Source organism: Pristiophorus japonicus, chromosome 21 (assembly GCF_044704955.1).
Source record: "Pristiophorus japonicus isolate sPriJap1 chromosome 21, sPriJap1.hap1, whole genome shotgun sequence".
NCBI classification, from domain to species: domain Eukaryota; kingdom Metazoa; phylum Chordata; class Chondrichthyes; family Pristiophoridae; genus Pristiophorus; species Pristiophorus japonicus.
Window position 1 is genome coordinate 65,663,362 of NC_091997.1, and position 20,962 is coordinate 65,684,323.

At 49.9% G+C, this 20,962-nt stretch overlaps 1 protein-coding gene across 3 annotated transcripts in view; it reads left to right on the plus strand.

The window, feature by feature from the left end:
• Nucleotides 1-15,888, plus strand: part of LOC139234044 (ADAMTS-like protein 5) — a 60,094-nt gene extending 44,206 nt beyond the window's left edge. For 2 of the 3 annotated variants that reach the window (XM_070864911.1, XM_070864910.1), the window contains 4 exons: nucleotides 2,912-3,098; nucleotides 5,115-5,207; nucleotides 12,078-12,149; nucleotides 13,816-15,888. In XM_070864911.1, the coding sequence (XP_070721012.1) occupies nucleotides 2,912-3,098; nucleotides 5,115-5,207; nucleotides 12,078-12,149; nucleotides 13,816-14,150 (687 nt within the window). In that variant the 3' untranslated portion in view covers nucleotides 14,151-15,888. Of the gene's footprint in view, nucleotides 1-2,911; nucleotides 3,099-5,114; nucleotides 5,208-12,034; nucleotides 12,150-13,815 lie in introns of all 3 variants that reach the window. The other variant, XM_070864912.1, reaches the window with a different exon arrangement.
• Nucleotides 15,889-20,962: the final 5,074 nt, after the last annotated feature.

Consider the following 20,962-nt stretch of genomic DNA (forward strand, 5'->3'; position numbering starts at 1 on the left):
TCCTATATGGCTTATCCCTTATCCTTAGACTGTGTCCCCTGGTTCGGGACTTCCCCAACATCGGGAACATTCTTCCTGCATCTAACCTGTTCAGTCCCGTCATAATTTTATACGTTTCTATGAGATCCCCGCTCATTCTTCTAAATTTCAGTGAGTATAAGTCTAGCCGATCCAGTCTTCCTCATATGTCAGTCCTGCCATCCCGGGAATCAGTCTGGTGAACCTTCGCTGCACTTCCTCAATAGCAAGCACGTCCTTCCTCAGACTGCACACAATACTCAAGTTGTGGACTCACCAACGCCTTGTACAACTGCAGCAAGATCTCCCTGCTCCTTAACTCTAATCCCCTCGCTATGAAGGCCAGCATTTGCTTTCTTTACTGCCTGCTGTACCTGTATGCCAACCTTCAATGACTGATGTACCATGGCACCCAGGTCTCGTTGCACCTCCCCTTTTACTAATCTGTCACCATTCAGATAATAATCTGCCTTCCTGTTTTTGCCACCAAAGTGGATAACCTCACTCTTTGCTTCCTGTCTGCCAACCATTTTTCTAAACATGTCAATACATTACCCCCAATACCATGTGCTTTAATTTTGCACATTAATCTCTTGTGTGGGACCTTGTCAAAAGCCTTTTGAAAGTCCAAATACAGCTCAACCACTGGTTCTCCCTTATCCACTCTATTAATTACATCCTCAAAAAATTCCAGAAAATTTGTCAAGCATGATTTTCCTTTCATAAATCCATGCTAACTTGGACCGATCCGGTCACTGCTTTCCAAATGCACTGCTATTACATCTTTAATAATTGATTCCAGCATTTTCCCCACCACCGATGACAGGCTAACCGGTCTATAATTCCCTGTTTTCTCTCTCCCTCCTTTTTTAAAAAGTGGGGTTACATTAGCTACTCTCCAACTAATCCTGAGTCCATGGAATGGTGGAAAATGATCACCAATGCATCAACTATTTCTAGGGCCACTTACTTAAGTACTCCAGGATGCAGAATCTTTAGGATCACCTCATTCTTCTAAACTCCAATGAGTATAGGCTCAACCTGCTCAACCTTTCTTCATAAGACAACCCCTTCATCCCAGGAATCAACCTCGTGAACCTTCTCTGAACTGCCTCCAAAGCAAGTATATACCCTCCTTAAATAAGGAGACCAAAACTGTACATTGTACTACAGTTGTAGCAGGACTTCCTTACTTTTATACTCCATCCCCTTTTGCATTAAAGGCCAACATTCCATTTGCCTTCCTGATTACTTGCTGTACCTGCATGCTAACCTTTTGTGTTTCATTTTTCGCTCTGTCTCCGATTCATTCTCTCCTAGGGCCTCAAGCCTGTGGAACCCCTCACCTCCCTCAGTCTTCCCTCCTTCCCACAACCTACAAGCTGGGCATAATCGCACTGCCCTAAAGTTGTCCTTCCCGTGCCTCCCGTGCTGAGAGTTGGATATTTGGCTGTAAACCATCCCCACGATTGGAATGAAAATATCTTACAACAGATGTGTTCAATTGAGTGAAAGGTCCAGCTTTAAACTGATGTAAGAGAGGAATCGAGGCTGGGTGCCAAGGTTCGAGGCATTCCTTTGAAATGTTTATACTGATGCGGTTTAAATTAAACCATCTGTCTGTCGTGTTACGGACAGATGGAGTCGGAAAACTCGCGCCCGTTTCTCTTCCAGTTTCTGTCCTGAAGGTGCCAACTCTCCAAGGGCACCAACAACCACCCCTAGTTCCTCACCGATCCCTCTTCTGTGAGTTCGGGCACTGAGGGTGGGCGCATAGGGCAAGCACGGCAGCCGAGCCCCAGTCCTGTCCTCGCCCACAGTCCCTCCATGCTTCCATCAGAGAGTCAGTGCAACCATAGAATTTTACACCTCCACCACGATCTCTCACCGCTCCTCCGCCACAAACATTTGCCGCATCTCCGTCACGATCTCTGACCGCACCTCCGCACCAAACATTCACCGAAAATCCGCTACGATCATTCGCCGAATCTCAGCCACGATCTCTCATCGCTCCTCCGCCTTAATCACTCGTGGTGGAGGTGCGGCAAGTGTAAGGGAGCCAGAAGAGGCAAGGGCCCAGGGGCAGCACGGGCTAGCCCACACTGCGATATGTGTGCGCACTAGGTCCGTGCAGCAGAGCAAGTTTCCAACCATCCTGGTTAACCCTTGCCACTGGATAAAGGCTGTCAAGCCCGCGTGATGGCTGAGGTGCAATGGCCACCACATGTAAAAAAAATCCATGCACTGGCATCTTCCACTCCTTCAATTGGAGTTCAGGACTGGAACATCGGGTCCTTCATTGAAACATCTGTGAACTTATCCCTTTTGGTGTGGAAGCTTGTCATCCTCGTTCAAGGGACCGGCTACGATGATGAGAATTTTGCAGCATAGGAGGAGGCCATTCGATCCATCATGCCTGTGTCGACTCTATGAAAGAGCGATCCGATTAGTCCCACTCCCTGCGCTCTTTCCTCACAGCCCTGCAAATTTTTCCCTATCAAGTATTTATCCAATTGCCTTTTGAAAGTTACTATTGAATCTGCATCTACCACACTTTCAGGCAGCTCATTCCAGATCACAACAACTCTCTGCATAAAATGAATTCTCCTCCTCTCCCCTTTGGTTCTTTATCCTATTACCTTAAATCTGTGTCCTCAGGAGTTCTCCCCGGTGTGCTGGGGCCTATATTTATCCCTCAACCAAAATCACTAAAGCAGATTCTCTGGTCATTATCACATTGCTGTTTGTGGGAGCTTGCTGTGCGCAAATTGTTGGCCACATTTCCTACAATACAACAGTGACTACACTTCAATAAGTGCTTCATTGGCTGTAAATTCCTGAGGACGTGAAAGGCGCTATAGAAATGCATGTCTTTCTTTAATCCTTTCCGCAGGTTCTATTCATGGAGCAAAACTCTGGGATTGATTATGAATACTGGCTTCCGAACGACCGATATCGACGTTACCACGGAGACCGGAGTGCGCTGCGAGAGGCCCAGCACGCAGACGGGGCTCGCTCGTTCACACACGCATCAAAAGTACAGACCTCTGTCGTCCCGGTGACACACACACCCGCCAGAGGTGGGTTTCTGCACCGCCAGAGGTCGCAGCTCTGACTGGTGTATTCTTGAAGGTTTCATCACATGACCTACTGCCTCGAACCGCTCCGCCCCGACATCGGCCGCTCAACATGTCCATCCTGACATGCCCCACCCCCCCATTGGCCGCCCAACATGTCCACCCTCACACTGCCCCGCCCCCAAACTCCCCATTGGTCACCCAACATGTCCATCCTCACACTGCCCTGCCCCCAAACTCCCCATTGGTCGCCTGATGTGTCCATCCTCACATGCCCCGCCCTCACTCCCACCATTGGTCCATCCGCCAGGTTTCCCACGGCCAATTGGAAAGGGAAGCGACTCTTTGTTACCCGATTGGACTAATCTTGACTGCCAGTAAAACAGCCATTCTTGTCACAATATTTTTATAACTAATAAATGAAAATTTTCAAAGAAAATGCAAAAAGCATAACTTTTTGCCATGATGTTTCTCCCAGGTGTTGTTCGCAGCCGTGTCCTGGAGATTAATCTTCAATTGCTGGGCAATCCTGGAGGGCTGGAAACCCCCTATTGTACCGGGTAACAGCACTCGGGCACATTCCCTGCCTCAGTTGTCTTGCACAAGTGCAAAAAGAATTGTCATAAATCGATTGAGGGAACATTTGGACCAATAAAACTTTCCCAGCAGAGAAATGGTCCCCTCGGACCATGAAATCTGCCTTGGTGTTTTTCTCCACAAGCCATTTCATCGCCAACAATAATAGCAACAATATAGCACCTTTAACGTAGTAAAATGTCCCAAGGCGCTTCACAGGAGCAATTATCAAACAATAAGGAGATATTAGGACAGGTGACCACAAGCTTGGTCAAAGAGGTTGTTTTTAATGAGCATCTTGAAAGAGGAAAGAGAGGTAGAGATGTTTAGGGAGGGAATTCCAGAACTTACGGCCTAGGCAGCTGAAGGCACGGCCGCCAATGATGGAGAGATTAAAATCAGGGATGCTCAAGAGGCCAGAATTAAAGGAGTGCAAAATCTAATCCCACTTCTATAAAATGGGAAACAGAGAGTGGGTGTTGAGTGAAGTTTCTCTTACTGGCAGAAAGTGGGAGATGGTGTCCCATGCGAAGACCACTGGTGTTCTCCATACACAGAAATAATTTGGAGGTATGGTGTCGATATTTGTAAATGGTACTTGAAATGTATTTGCTTCATGGGTTCTTTGCTTAAGAATTCATAGCAACACATTGCTATTAGGAACTAGTTGGTTTATTAACAAAGGTTTAACAATCGCATTGCACGTTACCAGTTCATCCACTAGGCTCACATCTGCATACCTCATCGTGGATGACCTAGACCCAACTAACTGGATCTTTATTGAATCTTGTGAACATCATGTGACTGGCTAAGCCATTCACAATTCAACAGTTCTGAAAACCTGTGAGCATACTCACAGGTGCATACATAACACTACCAAACTGGGGATAGTGTTAATAACGTGGAGGACTGCACCAAAATACCAGATGAACAGGCTTGCAGAGTGAGCAGATAAATGGCAAATTAAATTCAATATCACAAATTGTGAGGTGATTAATTTTGGTAGGAGGAATAAGGAGGCCACTTATTCTTTGGAAGGTAGGAAACTAAATGAAGAACCGCAAAGAAATCTGCGAATGTAGATACATGAATCACTGAAAGCAGCAACACAAGTTGATAAAGAGTGCAGACAAAGTACTGGGAGTCATTTCTAGAGGAACAGAGTGTAAAAATAGGGAGATAAAGAAGTGCAGGGGTGTTCTGGCCCATCTTTATCCCTCGACCAACATCACTAAAACAGATTATCTGGTCATTATCACATTGCTGTTTGTGGGAGCTTGTTGTGCGTAAATTGGCTGCCGCGTTTCCCACATTACAACAGTGACCACACTTCAAAAAATTACTTCATTGGCTATAAAGACTTTGGGATGTCCCAAGATTGTGATAGGCGCTGTATAAATCCAAGTCTTTCTTTCTTATTTGTTGTTATTTCTCGATTGTCAGTACGGAGGCCCCCAGCACACTCCCGCTCTGACACAGCTCCACACAGACACGGATGGTCACAGAGAAACCGCCTGCCTCCGCCGCCTAGACCAGGTTAGTGCTTCTCCAGGGCCTGACGCTCGGGAACCAAACTACATTTCTGTAATTGTCAAATTAATTTCAATTTAAACATGTGTGAGGCGGTGTGTTTTGGTTGCAGGAATAAGGAGGCCACCTGCTCCTTGGAAAATAAGCGCCTGAATGGGGTGGAGGAGCGGGGATCCAGGGGTACAGATTCACAAGTCATTACAAGTGGCGACGCTGGTTAACACAGCCATAAAAATACAAACAAAGCACTTGGGTTAATTTTTAGAGGAATAGAATTAAAAAGCATGGAAGGTATGTTTAGCCAGATACTCATCATCATCATCATAGGCAGTCCCTCGGAATCGAGGAAGACTTGCTTCCACTCCTGAAGTGAGTTCTTTGGTGGGTGAACAGTCCTTTACAAGAGCCACAGACTCTGCCACAGATAGTCGTTGAGGGAAGGGGTGGGTGGGACTGGTTTACCGAACACTCTTTCTGCTGTCTGTGCTTGGTTTCTGCATGTTCTCGGCATTGAGACTTGAGGTGCTCAGCGCCCTCCCGGGTGCACTTTCTCCACTTAGGGCGGTCTTGGGCCAGGGACTCCCAGGTGTCAGTGGGGATGTTGCACTTTATCAGGGAGGCTTTGAGGGTGACCTTGTAGCGTTTCCGCTGCCCACCTTTGGCTCGTTTGCCATGAAGGAGCTCCGAGTAGAGCACTTGCTTTGCGAGTCTCGTGTCTGGCATGCGGAACATGTGGCCTGCCCAGCGGAGCTGATCGAGTGTGGTCAGTGCTTCAATGCTGGGGATGTTAGCCTGAGTGAGGATGCTGATGTTGGTGCGCCTGTCTTTCCAGGGGATTTGTAGGATCTTGCGGAGACATCGTTGGTGATATTTCTCCAGCAACTTGAGGTGTCTATTGTACATGGTCCATGTCTCTGAGCCATACAGGAGGGCAGATATTACTACAGCCCTGTAGACCATGAGTTTGGTGGCAGTTTTGAGGGCCTGGTCTTCAAACACTCTTTTCCTCAGGCGGCCGAAGGCTGCACTGGCACACTGGAGTCGGTGTTGGATCTTGTCGTTGATGCCTGCTCTTGTTGATAGGAGGCTCCCGAGCTATGGGAAATGGTCCACGTTGTCCAGGGCCGCGCCGTGGATCTTGATGACTGGGGCGCAGTGCTGTGCGGTGAGGACAGGTTGGTGGAGGACCTTTGTCTTACGGGTGTTTAGCATAAGTCCCATGCTTCCGTACGCCTCAGTAAATACGTCGACTATGTCCTGGAGTGCAGTCTCTGTATGTGCACACACGCAGGTGTCGTCCGCGTACTGCAGCTCGACGACAGAGGTTGGGGATGGTCTTGGATCTGGCCTGGAGACGGCGCAGGTTCAACAGGTTCCCATTGGTTCTGTAGTTTAGTTCCACTCCAGCGGGGAGCTTGTTGATTGTGACGTGGAGCATGGCGGCGAGAAAGATTGAGAAGAGGGTTGGGGCGATGATGCAGCCCTGTTTGACCCCGGTCCGGACGTGGATTGGGTTTGTGATGGATCCGTTGGTAAGGATCACAGCCTGCATGTCGTCGTGGAGCAGGCGGAGGATGGTAATGAACTTTTGGGGGCATCCAAAACGGAGGAGGACGCTCCATAGACCCTCAGGGTTGACAGAGTCAAAGGCCTTTGTAAGGTCGAAGGCGGCCATGTATAAGGGCTGGCGCTGTTCCCTGCATTTTTCCTGCAGCTGTCACGCTGCAAAGATTATGTCCGTTGTGCCCCGTAGGGGACGAAATCCGCACTGTGACTCCGGGAGCAGTTCCTCGGCCACGGGAAGAAGACGGTTGAGGAGGACTCTAGTGACGACTTTCCCAGTGGCTGATAGCAGGGAGATTCCTCTGTAGTTGCCGCAGTCAGACTTGTCCCTTTTTTAAAGATGGTCACGATTACTGCATCTTTGAGATCCCTCGGCATGCTCTCCTCCCTCCAGATGAGAGATGAGGTCGTGTATTCGTGCCAGCAGTGCCTCTACGCCATACTTCAATGCCTCAGCAGGGATTCCGTCCGCACCCATAGCCTTGTTGTTTTTAAGCTGTCTTATGGCTTTTTCTACCTTGTGTAGTGCTGGGGTCTCACTGAGGTGGTGACGGGTAGCATGCTGCGGGATGGAGTCGAGAACACTCGAGTCAAAGGCAGAGTCTCGATTGAGATCTTCGAAGTGCTCCTTCCAGCGGGCCCTGACTGCCTCGGTGTCCTTGATGAGTGTTTCCCCGTTCTTGACCAGCAGTGGGGTGGAGCCTTGGGTGTTTGGCCCGTAGGTGGCCTTGACTGCGATGAAGAATCCTCACACATCATGGTTGTTGGCCAGCTGCTGTATCTCCTGTGCTTTCTTCATCCACCACCTGTTCTTTAGGTCCTGGGTTTTTTGTTGGACCTCAGCCTTGAGCCGCCTGCAATGCTGTTTTGCTGCTCCCGCATTGGGTTGTTGCTTAAGGCTCAGAAATGCTCTGCACTTGCGATCTATTAGCTCTTGGATCTCTTGATCATTCTCATCAAACCAGCCCTGGTGTTTCCTGGTTGGGTAACCGAGGGTCTCTTTGCAGGCACTGGTTATGGAGGCTTGGAGGGCAGACCAAGCGCTGTGGGCATTCTGCGTCTCGGGGTTGTCAAGGCACGCCAGGTTAGCTGTGAGGCGCTGGCTGTATAGGGCTCTCTTAGCTGGGTCCGTAAGTGCTCCAGCATTGACTTTTTTGCGGCACTGCTTCTGCTGCCCCCTCCACTTTGGGGCTATGTTGATGTCGATGATGGATCGAATTAGGTGGTGGTTCGTCCAGCAGACATCGGCTCCTGTCATGGTGTAGGTGATGCGCACATCCTTGCGATCCCTGGCTCGGACGATGACATAGTCAAGCAGGTGCCAGTGCTTGGAGCGAGGGTGTTGCCACGATGCCTCTGACGGAACAAGGTGTTGGTGATGACAAGTTCGTGCTCTAGACATTTTGTCAGGAGTAGGGTACCACTGGAGTTGGCTTTCACTACCCCCTCTCTGCCAATCACGTCCCCCCAAGAGGTCTGTGTCCTTGCCAACCCTGGCGTTGAAGTCACTGAGGAGGATCCGCAGGGATGCAGGACAGGGATTTTTCGAGGTTGGTGTAAAAACCCTCTTTGGCCTCATCAGTTGCATCAAGTGTCGGGGTGTACGCACTGATGACTGTGGTGCACTGGTTCCGGGATAGGGTGAGTCGAAGAGTCATGAGGCGTTCGTTAGCCCCGCAGGGGGAGTCTTTGAGGCGGTCACCAGCTCATTTTTGATGGCGAAGCCAATCCATGGAGGCTGCGTTCTTCTTCTGGTTTCCCTTTCCAGAAGAAGGTGTACCCTCCACCATGTTCCTTGAGCAGGCCTTCCCCTTCCCACCGGGTCTCACTAAGGGCGGCGATGTCGATATCAAAGCGCCTAAGTTCCCGGGCAACTATGGTGGTGCGGCGTTCTGGCCTGTCGCTGTTGGGGTTGTCCATGAGGGTCCTGATGTTCCAGGTTAACAGAGTGAAAGACACTCACGCAAACACTGACACGTGCACAGCACATTCTCCCCCACCCCTCCACCACGCACACACACACACGCACATTGTTACCAGCAGAAGGCACTGAATATTAATTGGCAGCGGGAATCTTGATGTTTCTTTCTCTTTAGACTGGGCACTGAGACCAGTTGTAGCACCATGTCCGCAGTCTCAGCTATCTCGGCAAGGTCCAGCAATTGGAGCTAGTGTTTTTCTGGTCTGTAGGGGTCAGTATGTGACCAGGTGAGGCACGAGTCACTGTGGAGGGAGCTCCAGACCCTCCATCAGATGCTGTCGGTAACGGGAGGCTCAGCCAGTCTCGTGACCCCGTGTCCCAGTATTAATAGGGAGGTGCTGGAGAGGAAGCTCCTGTTGCTAAACCCGCAGCCTCTGCTGACACAGACATTGCGCACAGCTGCGGGCTGGAGGTCAGACCGGTTTTCTCATCCTCGTTTTCAAATCTCTCCATGGCCTCGCCCCTCCCTATCTCTGTAATCTTCTCCAGTCCCACAACCCTCCGAGATGTCTGCGCTCCTCTAATTCTGGCCTCTTGAACATCCCTGATTATAATCGCTCAACCATCGGTGGCCGTGCCTTCTATTGCCTGGGCCCCAAGCTCTGGAACTCCTTCCCTAAACCTCTCCATCTCTTCTTTAAGACGCTCCTTAAAACCTACCTCTTTGACGACGCTTTTGGTCACCTGCCCTAATTACTCCTTATGCAGCTTAGTGTCAAATTTTTTCTCTTATGATACTCCTGTGAAGAGCCTCAGGACGTTTCACTACGTTAAAGGTGATATATAAATACAAATTGTTGGTTCACCCCTAGCTCCTGACCGGACTGTAATCTTTTATAATCTAGCTCCGAAGTTTAGAAACTCCCAGTGTGTTGACCTTTTTATAGTAAAGCTGGAGGCGAGGAGCTGGGCCACGAGAAGCTGACTAAAGAGGATTAAACATGTCAGCTTTAGTTAGTGTGAAGTGCTATCTCCCTGCTGTGAGGGACACACAGCCCTAGTTACATCCCAAGAATCTACATCGTACCTTTAACTCTGAGAACAGAAAGACTTGCTCATTTCACAACCTCAAAACGTCCCCAAGCACTTCACAGCCAATGAAGATCGATAGATTTTTGTACTCAAGGGGAATCGAGGGATATGGGGATCGGGTGGGAAAGTGGAGTTGAGGTCGATGATCAGCCATGATCTTATTGAATGGCGGAGCAGGCTAGATGGGCCGTAGGGTCTACTCCTGCTCCTAATTCTTATGAAGTCCTTTTTGAAGTGTAGTCACTGTTGTAATTAGGGAATCGCAGCAGTCAATTTGCGCACAGCAAACTCCCACAAACAGCAGTGTGATAAATAACCAGATAATCTGTTTTATCAATGTTGATTGAGGGATAAATATTGGCCTCAGGACATCGGGAAGAACTCCTCTACTCTCCTTCATATAATGCCCTGGGATCTTTTACATCCACCTGAGAGGGCAGACGGGGCCCCAGTTTAACATGTATCATATGAAAACATGTCTCGAATTATTATATTACCCAACTTTACTTGGACCTTCAGCCACCAATAGGAAAATAGTTCACCATCCTGTATAGAACTTACATTCATCAATTCACCTGGGAAGAGGCAGGGGCTGTACCTGGTCTAACAAACAAATATCATTCCGTTTGTAAAACTGGATTGTTAAATGTTCATTTATAAAGTGTTCTGTATCAGGAACTCCAGGTTAAGAAGCAATACCTGGACTGCAGATAAGCAGCAAGGTGGAAAGAGTGGGAGAGAGGAGGAGGGAGGTTGGGGCTGTAGAGTTATAGCAAGCTTGGGGTTTATGAGGCTGAGAATGGGGAGATTGATGTCCCACGGACGAGGGTGAATGTGCTTCTGACTGACATGGCAGTAAATATTTGGCCCCATTTTGCTGTCATACCTTCTCCTAATATGGTGGTGTGTGCAAGCCTGAGAGAATGTTCCAGAATCTCCCTATTTTCAGATTCTTGATGTTTATGCTGTCAGGAAGGTTTTAGCCAAGTGTTCAGTAGATGATTTAACCTTGATACACCAATATGATCCCCTGGTTAACTGGTGCTAGTTATTGATGCCAAAGATTTCAGTGATTTTGAAAACTCAGACCTTTTTGCTCCAAAAACAATGTGTTATTGATGAAAAGTAACAATCTTGTTGGGAACTTATTCAGCACGAGAGGTTAGCAATATCGGAGGGTCCTCACATCTAGGCACGGGGTGGTGACCTGTCCAGGGGTCAGTGGCAGGGGTGTAAGCAGTGAGGGGCGGGCGCAGGGATTTGTTCTGTCACTGCCTCGTGTCGTTTCATTCACGTCAATCGATGCCTCCGAAATAAACACTTCATAAAAAGAATCATGAATTCCCGCAGGCTCTCAATGAACAGCAGCTGCCCTCTGGCTATTTCCAAACACTTTTTATAATTAGTAACAGAAGGGGCAAGCTGTGAGAGGGGAGCATGTGCCAACTGCATCCACATGGTGTCCGATAGTTTAACATTGCACTGGGTACCTGCCAACATCAACTCTGAAGTCAATGGCAACCCAGCAATGTAAACAGCGCACGGCTAAAAATGGAGCTGCAATCTTTGTCTCCAATGGTAATGCAATGCCACAACCAAAAGAAATAGAGTTGCATTTATATAGCGCCTTTCATGACCACCGACGACTCAAAGCGCTTTACAGCCATTGAGGCACTTTTTGAAGTGAAGTCACTGTTGTAATGTAGGCAAACACAGCAGCCAATTTGCGCACAGCAAGCTCCCACAAACAGCAATGTGATCGTGGCCAGATAATCTGTTTTAGTGATGTTGGTTGAGGCCTAAATATTGGCCCCAGGACACCATGGAAAACTCCCCTGCTTTTCTTTGAAAGTGCCGTGGCTCAGTGGGTAGCACTCTCGCCTCTGAGTCATAAGATTGTGGGTTCAAGTCCCGCTCCAGAGACTTGAGTATGAAATCCAGGCTGACACACCAGTGCAGTGCTGAGGAAATGCTGCATTGACCAAGGGGCTGTCTTTCAGATGAGATGTTAAATCGAGGCCCCGTCTGCTCTCTCAGGTGGGTGTAAAAGATTCCATGGCACTATTTCTTGGTGGGAGCTTGCTGTGTGCAAATTGGTTGTTGCATTTCCTACACAGTGACTACACTCCAAAAGTACTTCAGTGAAGCCCTTTGGGATGTCCCAAGTTCACGAAAGGTACATAACTGTGAGTTTGTGTTTTCTTTTTGCTGCTCCTTTGTGTCATGAGTTTACCAGTCATGACCCATTTCCCATTAGGCATGAAGTCTGATTGTGATCTCTTTCACTCCTGGTGTCCTAGACAACTGCGGCAAGTGTCGAAGGGTTCGTGGCAAATCAAATCGCATGAAGCAGTACTGCGAGAAAGATCTCGGTGAGTAGCCCTTCCTATTGTCGTTCTCTTCAATCAAACTGAGTGCCATTCCCTCGGCTCAGCCTCTTACTCCTGTCCTCACGAGTCTTTCAGATGAGATGTTAAACCAAGGGATGAGGCGTCCTGCTCCTCAATCGGATTGCAAGCCAGATATTTCTCAAGGCCCACCCTGAGCAATGAAGATCCGTAGAGTGATGGGAAAGAACACATGAGCATAAGAATTAGGAGCAGTAGGCCATTCAGCCCCATCGAGCCTGCTCCGCCATTCAATCAGATCATGGTTGATCTTCGACCTCGACTCCACTTTCCTGCACTATCCCCATATCCCTTGATTCCCTTAATATCCAAAAATCTAGCGATCTTGGTCTTGAATATACTCAACGATTGAGCCTCCACCACCCTCTCAGTGAAGAGGTTTCTCCTCATCTCAGTCCAAAATGGCCGACCCCATATTCTGAAACTGTGACCCCTGGCGCTAGACTCCCCAGTCAGAGGAAACATCTTCCCTGCATCTACCCTGTCAAGCTCTAAGAAATTTTTATGTTTCAATGAGATCATCTCTCATTCTTCTAAACAGTAGAGAATATAGGCCTAGTCTACTCAATCTCTCCTCATAGGACAATCCTCCCATCCCAGAGATCAGTCTGAGTGAACCTTCATTGCATTGTGATGGAGAGGCGTGACATCTCCTTGGCTACTCCCTCCTACAGACCCGCAGGCCTATTAAAAGGTCCAATCATTTCAATGGAACTCATTGGCCAGCTGGGATGGCTCCACTCCTTTATAACATTTGTTGGTTTCCATCACTGGATACAGAGAAAGAGGGAGCAGTGCTCCTTGCTCTATCTCCCGATGGTTGGACAGATTGTGGGGTGAAGAGCCAGAGACACACTCATCAAAGTGGCCATCCCTCGGGTAATGAAGGTTCCGTGCTTCTGGTCACTAACCGCCGCCCCCACCCGATGGAAGGGGCCCGTGTTTGGGCAGGCACGAGGTGAGGGCGGGATGGATTTTGTCTGCGGTGTTGATGCTCGCACAAAAAGAATGGCAAGATGTGGAAGGGTGCTCAGTGCAAATGGAACCTGTGTCCCCGTGAGGAGTCAGTGCCTTCAGGAGAGACGGGAAGTAAGCAAAGGGAGAAAACGTTGGATACATTTACATACTCAATGGGGGTGATTTTAACCGAGCTCATTGGGCGTTAATCCCATGGGATTGGGTGGAATGCCAGTTTTACATCCCACCCAATATTTGTCTCCGTTGACTTCAATGGGGAGTAGAATCAGGTGGGGAAAGGTCAAAGAATATTCCCTTTAGTTATTTTTTTGGCCTCTTTAATGGGCGGCGCGGCCCATTCAGAATTCCCGCATGCGCGTTTTTTCCAAAGCGGGTGAGCGGGAGCTCCAGGGAACATTAATGGGGACATTGGTGTGAGACCAACATTGCTCTCCATCCCGTCAGTTTCCCAATGGGCGGCTCAGCTTAAATTGGCCCAAACAGATTATCTGGGGCATTATCACAATGCTGTTCCTGGGATCTTGTTGTGCACTTCAAAAGTACTCCATTGGCTGTGAATGGCGTCCTGAGGTCGTGAAAGGAGCTATATAAGTGCAAGTCTTTGTTTTCTTTTCAATGTTGCTGAAGCTTTTCTCTCTCTCATCCCGCTCAGTGATCCATGTGAAGATTATTAGTAAGAGAATCATCGGGATGGAGACACGCTACGACGTTCAGGTGATGACGACCTACAAGAAGCATTTTGCCGTCTTGAGGCGGGAATTCCTGTGGGTCCCAAACGCCTGTGACTGCCCTAGACTCCAAGAGGCGAGGGAGTACGTGGTGATGGCGCGGAGACACGTGAACTACGAGCGGACGCTGAACAGGATTTTGCTGGAGACGGACAGCTTCGTCCGAGCCTACCGGTCACAGGAAGACAAACTCATGCGGGGCCTGGACAAGGAGTGTGAGAAGCGGGGGTACCAGCTCAAGACCACCGCTCCTGGATAGGTATCAAGCCAGTGTCATGACCGTCCGCAGAAATTAGCGGTCACCTTGTGCTGACTGAGTGTGACTTGACCAGAGATTGATTGGGATTTCGGTAGGACCTCCTTTCGCTCTGGCTCTTTAGTCGGTTGGCCATTGGTCATCCAACCATGGGCCGGATGGTTCCACGGGCCAGTTGGTAGCTTAACCTGGGGCCATTCTACACGCAGAAAGTGCTTCCTGATCTCTGCACAACAGACAGACCTTTCTGAGACACTGCGAGCCAATGGTTCTGCACATCTCCCGTGCCCTGCATCTCCTAACTCTGAGGCGGTAACATTCTCGCAAAGCCAACAGCTCGCTCCAAGTTGTGTGATGAAGACATTTGAATTTTCCCTTTCACAGGACCGTTGTGAGACGAGTGTTGGTCTTTTGAACCCCGCCTGGCTCACACCAGTCGAGGCCGCACTCGACACGTTGGGTTGAGATTGATGACAGCGGCCAATCGCATAATGGGATCAGACTGCAAGAAATGGAGGGTGCAGCAAATGCTGAGCGAGTGTCGGCCTGAAATTATTGACATTACAGGAACCGGCTGCGGGATGAACGGATATCAGATCTTTTGAGCTTCAGAACAAAGTCAGAGAATTGCTGCCCAAACCCCTCCCCCTCCCCTCAATCGAACCATTCCTCATCAGGGAATGTAGACAGCAGCGAATCCCTTCACTGACATAAACCCACCTGTAGGTTTGCAAAATAAGATTACCCACAGGGTCACAAGCTGCAGCTGTTGCTCGATAAGAGAATGGCCATCACCTGATAACTCGGTGTCGGACCTCTCTCTGTCTACCAATACTGTAATAAATGCTGGTTTAGTTCAGCTGTGGTTCAGTGGGTAGCACTCTTGCCTCGGAGTCAGAAGGTTGTGGATTCAAGTCCCACTCCAGGGACTTGAGCACAAAAATCCAGGCTGACACTCCAGTGCAATACTGAGAGAGAGCTACACTGTCGAAGGTGCTGTCTTTTGGATGAGATGTTAAACCGAGGTCCTGCCTGCCTTCTCATGTAGGCTTAAAAGATCCCATTGCACTATTTTGAAGAGCAGGGGAGTTCTTCCCGGTGTCCTGGCCAATATTTATCCGTCAATCAACATAACAAAAACAGATTATCTGGTCATTGTGACATTGCTGTTTGTGGGAGCTTGTTGTGCACAAATTGGCTGCCGCGTTACCTACATTATAACAGTAACTACAGTCCAAAAGTACTTTATTGGCTGTAAAGCTCTTTGGGACATCCTGAGGTTGTGAAAGTTGCTCACTGGTAAATCACCCTGATCTAATCCAGACCACTCGTTTACACATCGGGAGGGCAAGGTCGGAATCGGAGGTTTACTCTTGTAGGAGAATCCTTTAACCACACAGGAACAGCAAACAATGAGATGAGTTGGGCACATAGCTGTTCAAGGCCTTTTCATCATTTAATGTAGACTTTGGACTATAGAGTACTGTATCCACATACACTGACTGTGCATGGGTGTTTCAGAACACGTAGTGACAGCAGAATAAATATCCAAATAGATCATCGTGCTAGGCGTGAGGGAGAGAATGAATCTGGTTGAGTGGGTGAGTCAGTCAGTGAGGGTGGAAGGGAGTGAGAGAGAGCAAGGGAGTCTGAGTGAGGGAGTCTGAATGAGGAGAGAGTGAGTGGGGAGTAAGGGAGCAAATGAGCAATGGAGGGAATGAGTGATCGAGTGAGTACAAGGAGCAAGGGGGTGAGGGAGGGAGTGAGGGTGAGTGAGGGAGTGAGCGAGCGAAGGAGGGTTGGAGTGAGTCCGTCCCCTGCACCAGTGCAGCTCAAACAATCTCAGGATGGAAGAACTTTATTCTGTCCCGACGATTAATTCTGCGAAATGTTGAGTGTGGGAGTATCCCGAGATTTTAAACAAAGACTCTTTAGGGGTCGGATTTTTCTGAATTAGACACTAAATGTATAAATCTATGTATAAATATCTGTGCATAGTTCATATTATATCAAAGTATTTATTGGAGAGCACATTTTATTTGAGCAATTGAATTGAATGATGGTGTGTTTTTAATGGGCCACTGGGGGAGAGAAGCAGGGTCGGAGGGGGTTGATGGGAGGGCGGGGGAGGGAGCGGAAGGCAGGGGCGGGGACGGGGGTGCGGTGGGTTGACGGGGAGGGACTGGAGAAGGGGGAGGGGGCACAGAGGTGGGTTGATGGGGGGGCTGGGGAGGGGGATTGCAGAGGAGGTGTGTTGATGGGAAAGGGCGGGGAGCTGAGGGTGGGGGAGGAGGTGAGTTGGTGGGGGTTAATGGGGAGGGGGGGAAAGCAGGTTGTTGGGGAGAGGCTGGAGGGGGGCATATGGGTTGATGGGGAGGGAGAGGGAGGGGTTGGGGGCTGCGGAGGGGGGCCAGAGGAGGAGGGGTGGGTCAGGAGGGGGGCGGGGGGAGGTGGGCTGATGGAGAAGAGCGGGGGAGGGAGGAGTCAGGGGGCTCGGAAGAGGGGCAGAGGGGGGAGAGGCGGGTTGATGGGGAAGGGCTGGAGGAGGGAGGTGGAGGCGGAGGCGGGTTGATGGGGGGAGGCGGGGAAAGGGTCTCTTGAAATGTACTGTGTTTTTTTAGCCTATCTGATTTTAATGACGTGTCTGCGGTAATCAGCGAGAAAGAATGCAATAAATAATCCCATAGACCAATAAACACTTCGATTCTTTCCTGAATGCTCAAGTTCCTGTCAAAAGGAACAGTAACATTTAAAATACCAGCAATATCACATTCTGCACCATCCGCTTGACAAAAACGATGATTTTAGTGACAGTGAGTTTACCAAATTGAAAATTAACACTTTTTTGCCAAAATGAACGAGTTGTGTCCGTGTGTCAGTGTGTGTGCCTTTCTGAGTCTGAGTGACCACGTCTATCACGTACACAATGCGGAGAGGAGTGTTCAGAATTCCCCCATGACTGGTTCGTCATCTTGAAGCGTGTAAACCCTTGGACTCTGGGGATTCCCCGACAATCGGCAGGCTCTGGTCCCCAGACTGAGCATTGCCGCCCCAACCCCAGCCCCGGGCTCAGTGAGCCATGCTGGTGTACAATGCACTTTAAAATGACCCTGTTGCTGTTTTATTCTGAGAGGCAACAATGCAGGAGGAATAGGCTGCAGGTGTCCTCTGATACTTCAGCCTTGGTTTGCTTCAAGTGAACCCGATACCTAAACACTTCGGGAATGTGCAGCACAGATAATCGAATATTCGAGCAGTTTAACAAGTAACCAGCGGAGTCTTTTACTGGCTAATTGTAAATATTTATTATCTGATGCGGATCAGTGTTACATGACAGAAGGTCACAGGTCCAATCAATCACATGGTCCCGTCCTGATGGAGTGCCGAGACTCCTGCTAACGAATTGGAATTTGGGTAGGGTATAGAGAGTGTGGGACCCCAGTTAGTCAGTGCCTTCAGGAGAGGGAGGGAGTGCAGAAGGCGAATAGAGAGGAAGTGGGGCACGGGGAGGGGAGAGGGGAAGAGATGGAATAGGATTGGAGAGGAGGACAGGAGGAGAAATCAGAGGAGAAAATGAAAGTGAGGCGGGGGAGAGGAAAGACGGGAAGAGAAGGAAGAGGAGAAAAAAAGAGAGGGTAGTGGGGAGGGGACGGGAGGAGAGAAACTACCATAAACTCAAGGAAGATAAAAGGCCAGAAGGAGGCCATTCAGCCCCTTGAGCTGTTCTCCTACAATCTCTATTTTTGTGTGATTAGTAAGGTCACTCGAAGGTCACAGACATTCTGTCTCCTGTTTGAAACGGCTTCCTGTGTTTCTTTGTACTTGTGTTGTTGAGGCGTGACACGGCGGTTTGATGGAGGAACTTAAGAAATAGGAGCAGGAGTAGGCCATACGGCCCCTCGAGCCTGCTCCACCATTCAATAAGATCATGGCTGATCTGATCATGGACTCAACTCCATTTCCCTGCCCACTCCCCATAACCCTTTATTTCCTTATTGCTCAAAAATCTGTCTAATCTCCACTTTAAATATATTCAATGTCCCAGTTTCCACAGCTCTCTGGGGCAGAGAATTCCATAGATTTACAACCCTCTGAGAAGAAATTTCTCCTCATCTCAGTTTTAAATGGGCAGCCCCTTGTTCTGAGACTATGTCCCCGAGTTTTAGTTTCCCCTATGAGTGGAAATATCCTCTGCATGCACCTTGTCGAGCCCCCTCATTATCTTATATATTTTGATACGATCACTTCTCATTCTTCTGAACTCCAATAAGTATAGGCCCAACCTACTCAACCTATCTTCATAAGTCAACCCCTTCATCTCCGGATTCAACCTAGTGAACCTTCTCTGAACAGCCTCCAATGCAAGTATATCCTTCCTTAAATACAGAGACCAAAACTGGACGCAGTACTCCAGGTGTGGCCTCACCAATACCCTGTACAGTTGTAGCAGGACTTCTCTGCTTTTATACTCCATCCCCCTTGCAACATTCCATTTGCCTTCCTGATTACTTGCTGTACCTGCATACTAACTTTTTGTGTTTCATGCACAAGGACCCCCAGGTCCCGCTGTACTACAGCACTTTGCAATCTTTCTCCATTTAAATTATAATTTGTGTTTCTATTTTTACTGCCAAAGTGGATAACCTCACATTTTCCCACATTATACTCCAACATCTGCCAAATTTTTGCCCACTCACTCAGCCTGTCTAAATCCCTTTGCAGATTTTTTGTGTCCTCTTGACAATTTGCTTTCCCACCCATCTTTGTATCATCAGCAAACTTGGCTACATTACACTCGGTCCCTTCATCATAGTCATTAATATAGATTGTAAATATTTGAGGACCCAGCACCGATCCCTGCGGCACCCCACTAGTTACTGTTTGCCAACCGAAAAATGACCCATTTATCCCGACTCTCGTTTGTGAAACATGATTTCCCTTTCATAAAATCATGCTGGCTCTGCTTGATTGAATTATGCTTTTCCAAATGTCCCGCTGCTGCTTCCTTAGTAATGGAGTCAAGCATTTTCCCAACGGCAGATGTTAGGCTAACTGGTCTATAGTTTTCTGCTTTCTGTCTGCTTCCTTTTTAAAATAGGGATGTTACATTTGCGGTTTTCCAATCTGTTGGGACCGCCCCAGAATCCAGGGAATTTTGGTAGGTTACAACCATCCACTATCTCTGCAGCCACTTCTTTTAAGACCTAGAATGTAAGTCATCAGGTCCAGGGGACTTGTCTACCTTTAGTCCCATTATTTTACCAAGTACTACTTCTTTAGTAATAGTGATTGTATTAAGTTCCTCCCTCCCTATAGCCCCTTGATTATCCACTAGTGGGATGTTTTTGGTGTCTTCTACCGTGAAGACTGATACAAAATATTTGTTCAACGTCTCTGCCATTTCCCGACAGTGTGGCACTCCCTCAGCACTGCCCCTCCGACAGTGCGGCGCCCCCTCAGTACTGCCCCTCCGACAGTGCGGCGCCCCCTCAGTACTGACCCTCCGACAGTGCGGGGCCCCCTCAGTACTGCCCCTCCGACAGTGCGGCGCTCCCTCAGCACTGACCCTCCGACAGGACGGCGCTCCCTCAGCACTGCCCCTCCGACAGGGCGGCGCTCCCTCAGTACTGCCCCTCCGACAGTGCGGGGCCCCCTCAGTACTGCCCCTCCGACAGTGCGGCGCTCCCTCAGCACTGACCCTCCGACAGTGCGGCACTCCCTCAGCACTGACCCTCCGACAGGGCGGCGCTCCCTCAGCACTGCCCCTCCGACAGGGCGGCGCTCCCTCAGTACTGCCCCTCCGACAGTGCGGGGCCCCCTCAGTACTGCCCCTCCGACAGTGCGGCGCTCCCTCAGCACTGACCCTCCGACAGTGCGGCACTCCCTCAGCACTGACCCTCCGACAGGGCGGCGCTCCCTCAGCACTGCCCCTCCGACAGTGCGGCGCTCCCTCAGCACTGACCCTCCGACAGTGCGGCGCTCCCTCAGCACTGCCCCTCCGACAGGGCGGCGCTCCCTCAGCACTGCCCCTCCGACAGGGCGGCGCTCCCTCAGCACTGACCCTCCGACAGGGCGGCGCTCCCTCAGCACTGACCTGGGATGGTCGGATGACATTTTGTGTTCAAGTCTCTGGAGCGGGGCCCACTGCCAGTGCGCGCGGTTGGCGCGGGTGTATCTCGGTACTGATTGGATGACGAGAAGCGCGTTGATGACGTGACGCTGCCCGTGCGCGGCGTGAGGCGGACAGCCGCTGGCCGAGCGCGGGACGATGGCACGTCATGCTGAAGACGCGTGCCGGTGAAGGGCGGGAAGGCAGCGGGCGGCTCGAGCCCGCGAACACTCGGCGCCTCCGCAGCGCAATAACCCGCCCAGGGGCCGAGCGGACCCAAATGCAGGCGGTGCAGCAGCTTTATTGAACATTACAACCTTGTTCACCTCACAAATCTCGCGCGTCCCCGACGTGGACTCTTCCCCCGCCCGCCCCTTCACGGACATCGAGTGGGATGGAGAGATGTCGCACAGAGCCAGGCTCGGGCCTCAGATGTCGCGTCCTATGCTCGCTGGATCGGTGCCGCGGAACCATTCAGCTGACCACTCTCCCCTTGCCTCTCCACGGATTCCCGAGCGCAGCGGGCTGCTGTGCAATGCAGGTTGGAGCCCCGACAGCTGAAGCTGGTGATGCACCGAGTGTCCGACTCTGCGGCCACAAAGTCCCGGCCCCGAGACTCAGCGTCAGAACTGACCATCGCTGTCTTCACTTGTCACCCTGAGGAGGGACCGCTCACCCTTCATAGAATCTCACAGTACAGCAGGAG